The sequence below is a fragment of the Sarcophilus harrisii genome, chromosome 5 (genome assembly GCF_902635505.1).
Source record: "Sarcophilus harrisii chromosome 5, mSarHar1.11, whole genome shotgun sequence".
In the NCBI taxonomy this organism is placed as follows: Eukaryota; Metazoa; Chordata; class Mammalia; order Dasyuromorphia; family Dasyuridae; genus Sarcophilus; species Sarcophilus harrisii.
Genome location: NC_045430.1, coordinates 99,674,039 through 99,685,364, shown reverse-complemented (window position 1 = coordinate 99,685,364; position 11,326 = coordinate 99,674,039). Strand labels below are relative to the sequence as shown.

Here is an 11,326-nt window from a genome sequence, read left to right as displayed (position 1 = left end):
CATGGTACCCATTGTTAGAGATCTTATAATACGGGCTTTTTTTGTAACTACAACATGACACTGTATTGTATATCAAAAATGTTAAACTTGCTGCCCAAAACAAATTGAACTGTAACTGGGAAATGTTTAACAAAATAAATAAAAACAACATAGCATATATAATTTTAATTTTATAGTTTTCCAAGTTAATATGCAATCTCTGAGGATACATTTCTATTTTAGTTTGCTGCCATGGTTGTATATAATCTATATATTTTTATATAGCATGATTCTTGCTGTATTATTTTCCTTTGCTATATCTGCTAATATGCATACCAGCTATACATTTGGCTACTATATTAAATTTTATTTAGGATGCTATCTTTTATGTATTATATATGACCTATATGTTTGATCTATAGGATTCAATTTTGTATATGTATTTTATATGTATATTTTCATGTATATTTATATGTATATATATTTCATATATATAAATCTATATGTAGCATGTATTCTATTTCTGTATGAGTTCATGATTGCTGAATGCAATTCTTTTGTTGTTGTTGTTGTTGAGGCAGTTGGGGTTAAGGGACTTGTCCAGAGTCACATAGCTAGAAAGTATTAAGTATCTGAGGCTGAATTTGAACTCAAAACTTTCTGACTTCAAGACTATGCACTGTGCCATCTAGCTGCTCTACTGAATGTAATTCTAATGTATCATGTAGCTACACTGAATTTTAAATTTAATTAGCATTCAAATATTAATAAATAATACATCAGAATCATTGGCCTACATAATTTTCAACTTGAGGAAATTAATTTGCATTTTAAAATAGTGAAAACCAAAAAAAGACTCATAGGAGAATTTGCTTAAGATGATAAAAAGGTAACACAGATGAAATGAACAAAAGATAACAAGTTTATTTACTGTTGGAAGAGCTATGTTGTTACACTGCATTCAACTGGTAACAAAGAGGTAAGAATCAATATCATTAACTTCCTGTTTTTTTCTTAATTCTAGCGCAGCTTTTCCAAACATTTCAAAGCAAGAACTATACAAATAACAAGCACATATTGTATGACTCCTTCACAAGACATTCATCTAGGATTGTCCACAGTTAAATAAAACAGGGAATGATAAATTTGCATGAAAAATATTTCCTTTTTAAAAACAAATCCATACACAGGACAACAAAGTTCATTAGATTCATGAGTTTTGCAATTCAATTGCAAATCAATTTGCAACACAAGAAGAGTTTTGATATGAGTTTTGAAATCAATCAGTATATAGGATTATTACTATCTAAAAAATTTCCATATCATTTAACTCTGAATGGACAAAACAACATTTTTTTCAATGAAAAGTTAAAGTATTAAAGTAATAATTATACAAAACAGAAATCAAAGTTTACCAAAAATTGCACCAATGTTAACAGTATAAAGAAAGATAAAGAATTCTGAATGGTTCATTATATATGGAGCATCATGCAAATAAAAACATAATAGATTATTAAAATATCATAAAACTAATTTTCAAAGACTCAATAAATTGACTAAGTCAAGTTATATTTGAAATTTGTGGCAACAGTTCAAAGGTAATTTATTTCCTTGGAGATCTGTTTTGCAATCATTACTGTGAACTGAAAGAAGAGAATGATTTTTGCTTTTTTTTTTTTTTAATAACTACCAGTATCACAAATAATGGTGCTTCTATAAGATTGGCTAGTTGCTTTTTAACATTTTCCTTACCTTTTTTTTTTTTTTTTTTGGTTCTCTGGTGTCAAATGTTTATATGTAAAAATTGCTTTAATAAGTCATATCTTTATAGAGAGGTCTATTAGATTAATTTTCTAATGTTTCCACAGTGATTAACAGGTAATTCTAAATACTGTTAATTTAAAAAAAATCAGAATGTTAGCAGCCAGCAAATAAATACTAATCACACAAAAAGTGATTTGGCCTAGCAGTTTATGTAGTCTTCAGTTTTAATAGGTAAACTTTAAATAACTCCACAATAAAAAAGTTTAAAATGAACTGAAGATTAAAGCCATGCATTTCTTTATGTAAAGGAGAACAAGCACATGTATCACATTCCTCATGGAGAAGGAATCACAGGAAAAATAAGAATTCTAAAGCATTTATATGATGATTATGAGAAAACTTACATGACAAAAAAAAATCTCATGCAATCATGTGATATTGCATATTTATAAGTACCTGTGCCCTTAAGCTAAGGTAGTTTCTTAAAAACTTTTTTGATAGAATATAAATAAGGACAAATCATTAATAGGGAAATATTTTTGACCCCTGAATATACTATTATATGTATTAGGAGAACAAAATCAAATGAATAACAGCTACAATGTTTTGGGTGTTAACATGATCAAGCTGCAATAGAAAAATATCAGTTGACTTCACCTCCTCAAAATCAATGTCCCCATCTTTAAAAAAAAAAAAAAAAAAAAAGGTTCTTTTCAGAAAGCATTTTGTGAAGTAGATGAATTTATCATGGACACAAAATGACTATTGAACATTTATTTAAAAAAATAAAAGAACTGAGGACTCTGTTAGTCTTATATTAGTAATGGTTATACCATCAACTCTAAGTTAGCAGCTTTCTGAAGAAGTAGGTATTATTTTTCCAATTCTTTTCAAACATATTTAAACATTTTAGTTTAGTTTAAATGTTCTATATTTATAAAGAAGCAAAACTGTTTTTTTTCCCAAAAAATTTTCTTCAAATTTAATACTACTTCATATCGACTGTTAATAATACGTTTGTGGCCATAAATTGTTTCACTAAGAAATCATAATTCAACCAATTCATAATCCAGAAAAGATTTTTGAAAGATATGGTTTCTCATTGTGATTAGCAATGAACTATTATACAGTCAAACATGGAAATTGATATTCATACTGTAGTAGAAAATACATTTTCCTTTATTTGCTCCTCTTCCTCACACTTTATAATTCTTTTTCTTTCTTTCTCTTTTTTCCTTCCTTTTTCTTTCTTTCTTTTTCTTTTCTTTTTTTTTTTTTTGGTGCAAGTCATTTGATTTACATGTTCATCATTGGCCTTATGTAGCCATGGTTAAATTTATATTTGGAAATAACTTTTCCAATACATGGAAAAAAATAAATGTATTCACATCCAGCCAGCTCCTTATATAGCTGTAGGCTCAAATTTCTTTTCTGAAATGGACAGATTTTAAAGGTTTTTATTGGGGAATGTTCACCATTGATTTCCTAAATATCATTGAGCATATTTGTTTTATTGTCCTCTGATAATCATGGTACTTTTTCCTATTAATTTCAGTGTTCTGAAAATTATAAAAAGATAGTATAGAAAATACTGCTTGATAGAAAGAGGGTGAAACAAGGATGCCCATTATCTTGATAGAAAGAAACTATTCTTGTCTATTCTTCAAAAAAGAAATACTGGATAGGTACACTGGAAAAATGTTAAGACTGTTTACTTATTTTTCAAAGATTACCAAGTGTCTTTATGTCTAATCTAAGAATTTAAAATATTTTTCTCTTAGATTTTCACAAAATTATAAGAGCTATGATACTTTAAGGCATAGTACCCTCAAGCTATTTAAACTATACCAAACAACTGTGTCTTTACTCTAAAGGAGATTCCACAAACTTCCATAATAATCCATTTTAGTGTAATGTTTATTTGAAAAATATTTTTTAACTAACCTAAACCTCCCAACTAACCTGGTAATCCTCTTATTTCTTCTTCTGTTCTTAGTGATGTAAAACAAAAAATGGTTTATTACTCTTTGTTTAAAACTCTTCTTTTCTTTGAAGATTCTTCCTTGTCTTCTACTACCTGAACAATTCCCTTTCTTCCTTAACAGGCATTTTCGCAATATTTAGTGATTTTAGTTTTCTTAGCATCCTGAACAATTCTTTTGACTTGGAGCCTAGAACCAGTTGACTTGCAGTCAGTAGTTCAGTAAATGAACAATTACCTTACGATTCCTTCCTGTCTCATCTTCTCCTATCAATAGATACTACTAATGTACTTCTTTAAAACAACAAGTTTTACAGCATCTTTACCTATTGCAATCCCTAAATCTTTTCTGTTTTTATTTAGTCAAGGCGTTTGTTTTTGTTTTTATTTTTATTATTTGTTGCTGTGGGTTATTTTTATTTTTCAGGTTGGCTTCTTCTAATGTTGTGTTTCCTTCAGACAAGTCATACAAAATTTCTGGACCTGTATCATCAGCTATAAAGAGTAGTAGTCCTAGATGATGGTTAAGATCCTATGAATTTATGAATACGAACTGCTTTTGTGTGGAGACATAGATATTCATTTCTAAGTTTTCACATTCTAGCAAGTTTTAGCTAAAATAAGTATTTTGTAAATGCTTCAAAGCAATCTTCCTCCCCCTCCCCCATTGGCATTTTAAAACAAACTTTTAATATCAAACATATGCTGTAGAATTAGAGATAATACTTTTGTCTGAATTAGAGGGAAGAAATAGTCTTTGTATTTTCTAATCATTTTGCATTGGGTTATAAACTGAGTACAGATATCCAGATATGTAGCAGAGTATTACTGACACATTCACATGTAATTTAAGAACAGTATTTCCTGTTGTATTCCCAGTACCATAGAGGAGAATAATGAGGAAATCTAGGAAGGTGTTCTGAGCTCCTTTTTAAAGGCAAATCTTTCCTCAGGCACAAGAGTGTTTATTTAAAAAAATTATGTAGCAGCTATGTTACATTGAAGATGGAAACAGCATGATCATGTTTCCATAAAAAAAATACTGACTGACCAGTAATAAAAATGTACACACTGCATATGCATGACTCTCGGTGGCCACAGCAAAATAAGATGAACTTGGTAATGCATCGAGAAACAGAAAGTTGTTCTGTTTCACTTTGCTTAAGATTTGTTTTCTAAATTTCTCTGAACCTAAACCTTTATATTTGTTTTGTGCAGAATCTCACCATTTACCTCAATTTGCTTTTAATAAGTGGTACTGCTGCACATGTTATACATGAAAGTAAATCCTTTAGTTGTTTTTGAAATGATGATTGCTGCTTCTTGATTGACATATGATAGGTATACATTTCTGGAAAAAAAAAGTACTTAGAATTTAAAAACCATTGAATTTGATATCCTTTAAATTCCTGAATGATTCTAAATTAGCCTCTGCTGTCAATCACCCTATACTAGGTCAGGAGATTACTGACCTGTCTCTGGCATGTATTTATTAGAATTATGCACATGAACTAGTCTAGTCACTTTATGTCTCTAAGCCTGATTTATCCATATGTAAAATGAGGGAGATGGATTAGATTTGATCTCAAAGTTACTTTCCACCTCTAAATCCATGATTCTGTGAAAAAATGTGGACTATTTTTAGTGTGGAATTTATAGAGAAGTCATAGATATTGTCACATGAAAATATCAAACCCTTTTTTCTCTAAATAAATTAAGGCTACCTGACTAAGAGCAAGGAATCGGGAGTAAGAACAATTTATGAGTAGTACTTAATGAGAAGCCCCAAATTCTTGGATTCTATAGATCAATTAGTTATTTTCCTTGTCTGTCAGGTTATTGTGCAAAATAAAGTCGCCTATTTTTGACTAATCGTGTAAATTCAGTACTTTAAACTATGTTCTAGGATACTTTAAAAGAATCTGTAACTTAACTAGGAACACTGAGCTGTCACTAGAGAATCTGTATATCATAGGCACCTGAGTATTTGTCATAAGCTGACAATGCACTAAGGTTTATTATTTATTGTTTTTGGCAAGGAAGTTTTGCAGAAAAAAGATCAGCCTTATTTATATCAACTTCATTCCAAATATTCAACCCTACCTAAGTGAACAACTTTTTTAAAAGATGTTTTTTATACATGTATATCTTTTGATCTGTACTTATAATCTTTTCACAGGTAAAGACTCACATTGAGAACTTGAATTTTTGAGAGAAAAAAATTAAATGAACACATGATTTTGTCAAATTGTTTAGCATTCCTTTATGAGTTAGCACATAAAATGGAACAGCACCAGTTCATCTACTTGTATGAAGTCCTAAAAAAAAAAAAAAAATAAAAAAAAATAAAATAAAAAAGCATATAATTAAACAATTGATCATAATTAAGTAAATGATCATAATTAAAATCTTTCTTAGACTTAACAACTGGTTTTCAGTAGGAAATTATTATAAAATCAGTAGCTAATAAATAACTAATTAGAAAATAAGTGCATAAACAAACCAGTGCAAATACAAAGTTAACATGAATATTCCAATGAACCATAATTTTTTATTTTGTGCATAAAAATGGCCAAATTCAGGCCAATTTTAAATAATTAAAATCAAAGTTAATTCAGCTAATTTTCCTTATTTAAACATAAAAATGTACATATACTCTTTCCACAATTGGTTTATAGTTTACTAACAAAAATTGTGGTATAAATAAATAAAAATAAAATAAATACCATTGCCTGAAAAAAAAATCTGAATCAGAATTCTACGGCTGACTGAGGATGATAGGATTTTATGATTTGTCTACCATTTATTTTATATTGGCTTATTACAGAGATAGAACTAAGCATCTGAAAACAAAATTTTCTTTTTCTTTCTTTTCTTTTTTTAAAGTTCTTATCACAGAACATTCTTTAGCTAAGTTTGTACATGATCAGAGAAACCATCAAGTGTCCTGTCAGACTGGCCTCTGTACTTATAAGTATACTTCTCAATCTTCTCTTGATTTCCAATAGTGTAGAAATGAACCAAGTTTTATTCATGTTCCCAATCAGGCAGAAATGCCTGCTGAATCTTGGGAAGTAGTCTACATAATGGTTGTACAAATTCCATTCCATTTTTTTGTCTGTTGAAGATGAAGACTAGGGATTAGGAGGCTGAGAAAGACAGTTGAGAGGGGCACACTGAGAGCTGGAATGTGGCTGCTCTTCAGGGAGAATGACATTAGAACTGAAAATGAAACAGAACAGAATGGAAGAGCAATTAGAAATGTGTACAATGTATAAGGAAAAATAGCACATCATGCTTTAAATAAACACATTTAGTATAAATTTAAAATCCAGGAAATTGATGTTGTTTACATTGTTTTTCCTATAATAACCATGGAAATTTCACTTTGGAGTTTGTTGCTGTTTACTCATTTTTTAGTCAAATCAACAACAGGGGTGGAGTCTATTTAAATATGAAGCATTCCCAAAAAACCCGAGTCCTTTGAGAGAGTCCTAACAAAGGAAGCAAAGGGAGCACAGCAAAAAAAGTTAAATCTTTTCCTCCATTTATCATCTCAAAGTCATCACTTTTTATTTACTAATATTTAACTGCTAAGGAAATTCTTATAAGAACTCATTTCTTTGATGGATCCCAAAACTTCTGAATAATTCACTAACAAAACAATCTGATTGTGAGGATGGGTCTTTAGAAGTCTTTTTTTAACTTAGAATAACATCCTCTATCCTGTTCAAACTGGCAGTGTGAACATTACAAAAGTGTTTAATTAATTTCTTTCTTGGTACCTACAGCAATTTGCCAAGCAGTCATCAATAAGGGAGATGCAACAAATATGTTTATGAGATACCTATAAGGTGGCTGAAAAAAACCATGTTTTGTGTAAGCTATTTTGCTCTTCAAGTATAGCCTTTTTTTTCTCTTTCAGTTTCAGCCTTTATAAACTTTCTTCTTTCTATGAAGTTTTTTTTTTTTTAAATCTGCATTACTTCTTTTCAGCCTCATAAAAACTTTTATGCCTATTTTAAAGATGTCTACATGGTTCAGTGGAAAGAATGCTAGAGCTGGAATCAGGAATATCTGGGTCTAAATCCTACCTCAGACACTACAAACCAGTTGTGTGAAATTCAGGCAAGGTTTGATCTCTGTCAGTTTCTTTAGCTGTAAAATGGAAATAATAATAACATCTACCTCCCATGGTTGTTGTGAGAATTGTGAGAAATGGGCATTTATTTGGTTTCCACAGTTATGAAATTAAATTGAAGAAATGAAACTTCAATTAGAAAACTGAAACCCACAAGGACATCAAAGAAAAACCAAGAGTGGAGGTTATCTTCCCCCAAAAGAATGTAAGCTCTTTGAGGGCAGGGACTTACTTTTGTAATCAGGGGCGATGGCCTGAGATTTGAAAAGAATCTTTTGCGTTTTCTCCTTAGCCCTCCTATTATCTTCCCTCTTCTAAAATGTAAGCTCCTTTAGGTCAGGGACTGAATATGTAAGATTCATGTTGTATAATTTCTGTAACATCCAATTAATGGGGAATTGGGGGAGGGACCTGTGCTTCAGGATGGGAAATAAAATGCTGCTTTTGGAGCTTCAAAGGTGTGTCTACTCACCTAGACACCCATTCTTGCAAGAATGTACAATAAATCTTACCTGCATTCATCATTGAATCAGTGGAGTTTTGGGTAAGATATTTTGTTTTTTACAAATGGGGGCCCATCTGGGATCCAGATATTATGGACCTTCAACAGCTGGTGGCCCCTGTTGAAGGATAAGGAGATGTATGCCATGGATTTCAGTGGTCTCATGGCTCAGTTCTGGGTCCTCCATTCATAGACTGTTCAAGATCTCAGAACTATGTTGGTAAGTCCACTGATGAATCCAGGAAATCAGGAAGGGAAACAGAAGAGATTTTGCAGCAGCCAGGCATCTCTGTGCAAAAACCAATGGTAAGAACCCAAACTATCTAGTATTGTCTTTAATTGCTGGAGCCATCTTATAGGGTCTGAGGTGTCAAACATTGGTAAAATTGGGGATTTAATGGTGCCAAGGGAACCCCTGGGACATACCTCTGATATGGTACTAGAAGAAAGGGGATATCAGGAAATCTAGAATTGAGGAGTGATCTGGGATCACCACAGTGTGGAAACTTTCATGCTGAAGTGCAGGAAGGGTCTGTGCAAGAGAAATTTATGAGAAACTCTAGAGAAGTGGGGTTCCAGAAGAGAAGAGGTTCTTCAGGAAGTAGGGAAGGAACAACTCTGTATTAGAAAGAAAAGGAATTTAAAAGCAGTTTGTGTGAGAGTGAATCTATGTTTTGTTTACATAGGAAAATTACAAAGGAACTACAAAGGAAAAGATCTGGTCATTTGGGGATTTAAAAGCATGTTTAGTGTCACTATTTTAAGGCATCTTGATGCAAACTAATCTGAATTTTTCTTAAAAGTTATACTTTCTAGCTTCTCCCCTTAGAGGGGAATGGGAATGATCATGATGTAAATTGTGTCCCCTTTAATCTGTGAGAGAAGGATGATTCAGGGTCCCAAGCTCTCCCCTGGGAGAGGCACACTCTTCTGTCCATAAGAGAAACATCCTAAGTAATCTCATTCAATTGGAGATCTTGGCCAGGGACATAATCACCACCCTCTATTGAACTGAAAATTAGTCCCTGGGCTCAAACTCAAACTCAAACTAAGTGATCTTATTCAATTGGAGATCTCTGTCTCAATAGTCCTCTACTTAGTGGCTCAAACTGCTCCCCAACCCCAGGCCAAGATTTACCATCTTGGTATACCAAGGTTTGGTCAAACCTATCTTCACAGATGTCCTAACAGGACCTTGCCCACTGCTGAAGATATTCTCTTCTCAGTGTAACTCACCTTTGCTATAGCAAAAAAAAAAAAAAAAAAAAAAATTCATTGCCCACTAAGAAGTCTGTCTTCCTAGCAAGCTGTCTTCTTAATGCAATTAAATCCCATTCTCTGCCACAAACCTTGTGCCTGTATTCATTGAGGTTTTTGAATTCTTTTGCAAAGCCAACCAAGGGGATCTCATTGCTGTTAGGAGATCTCTTCCTCTCTATTCTCACACCTCCTTATTTGGACCTCATCATTCAGGGCTGCTGCATATGGACTTGATTGAATCCAGCCTTTCCAAAGAATGGTAGGCTCCTCCAAAACCCTATGGTCAGTCTCAATTTCTCTCTACGTTGGTTCCTACATCCCCCAACATCCCAGACTCTCAAAACTATTCTCAGGGAATTCTAGATTCTGTAAAAGGGTGTGGTCTATCTCTATGTGGCTTGAGGAAATCTAAGGAAATCCACTTTGTATGTTTAAATATTTCTCCCTTCTTAATACTGCAGTTCATTTAGGGAAGAATATAAAATCTAGGGGAGGGAGATAGAAGTCATTGCCATTTTGTTCCCAGGGGCTCCATCTCAGGTCTTAGTTTATTGCCATTTCAATGATTCTGAGGAGTCTAAAAGAATGAAGTTTTTGAGGAGGTTTTCTCAAACAAAGAAAAAAAAAAAAAAGAAAATGTGACCTAAATTATAATGTTTTTGAATTTAAATGATATATGATAGAATTACTTTCTTTTTTTAAAATTTTTTAAAAAATAACTTTTTATTGACAGAACCCATGCCAGGGTAATTTTTTACAACATTATCCCTTGCACTCACTTCTGTTCTGACTTTTCCCCTCCCTCCTTCCACCTCCTACCCCAGATGGCAAGCAGTCCTATACATATTAAATAGGTCGCAGTATATCCTAGATACAATATATGTGTGTATAACTGAACAATTCTCTTGTTGCACAGGGAGAATTGGATTCAGAAGGTAGAAATAACCCGGGAAGAAAAACAAAAATGCAAACAGTTTACACTCATTTCCCAGTGTTCTTTGGGTGTAGCTACTTCTGTCCATCAATGATCAATTGAAACTGAGTTAGATCTTCTCTTTGTCGAAGAAATCCACTTCCATCAGAATATATCCTCATACAGTATTGTTGTTGAAGTATATAATGATCTCCTGCTTCTGCTCATTTCACTTAGCATCAGTTCATGTAAGTCTCTCCAATCCTCTCTGTATTCATCCTGCTGGTCATTTCTTACAGAACAATAATATTCCATAACATTCATATACCACAATTTACCCAACCATTCTCCAATTGATGGTCATCCATTCATTTTCCAATTTCTAGCCACTACAAACAGGGCTGCCACAAACATTTTGGCACATACAGGTCCCTTTCCCTTCTTTAGTATCTCTTTGGGGTATAAGCCCAGTAGTGGCAATGCTGAATCAAAGGGTATGCACAATTTGATAACTTTTGGGGCATAATTCCAGATTGTTCTCCACTATGGTTGGATGCATTCACAACTCCACCAACAATGAATCAGTGTCCCAGTTTTCCCACATCTCCTCCAACATTCATCATTATTTTTTCCTGTCATCTTAGCCAATCTGATAGATGTGTAGTGGTATCTCAGAGTTGTCTTAATTTGCATTTCTCTGATCAATAGTGATTTGGAACACTTTCATATGAGTGGAAATAGTTTCAATTTCATCATCTGAAAATTGTCTGTTCATATCCTTTGACC

General features: G+C 32.5%; 1 protein-coding gene across 4 annotated transcripts in view; it reads right to left on the bottom strand.

Annotated features, from left to right (window-relative positions):
* Positions 1 to 883: 883 nt before the first annotated feature.
* BICD1 (BICD cargo adaptor 1) overlaps positions 884 to 11,326 on the bottom strand; it is a 249,590-nt gene continuing 239,147 nt past the window's right edge. For 2 of the 4 annotated variants that reach the window (XM_031938142.1, XM_031938137.1), the window contains one exon: positions 884 to 6,946. In XM_031938142.1, coding sequence (XP_031794002.1) covers positions 6,859 to 6,946 — 88 coding nt within the window. In that variant the 3' untranslated portion in view covers positions 884 to 6,858. The remainder of the gene's footprint in view (positions 6,947 to 11,326) is intronic. The other 2 variants (XM_031938138.1, XM_031938141.1) reach the window with 2 other exon arrangements.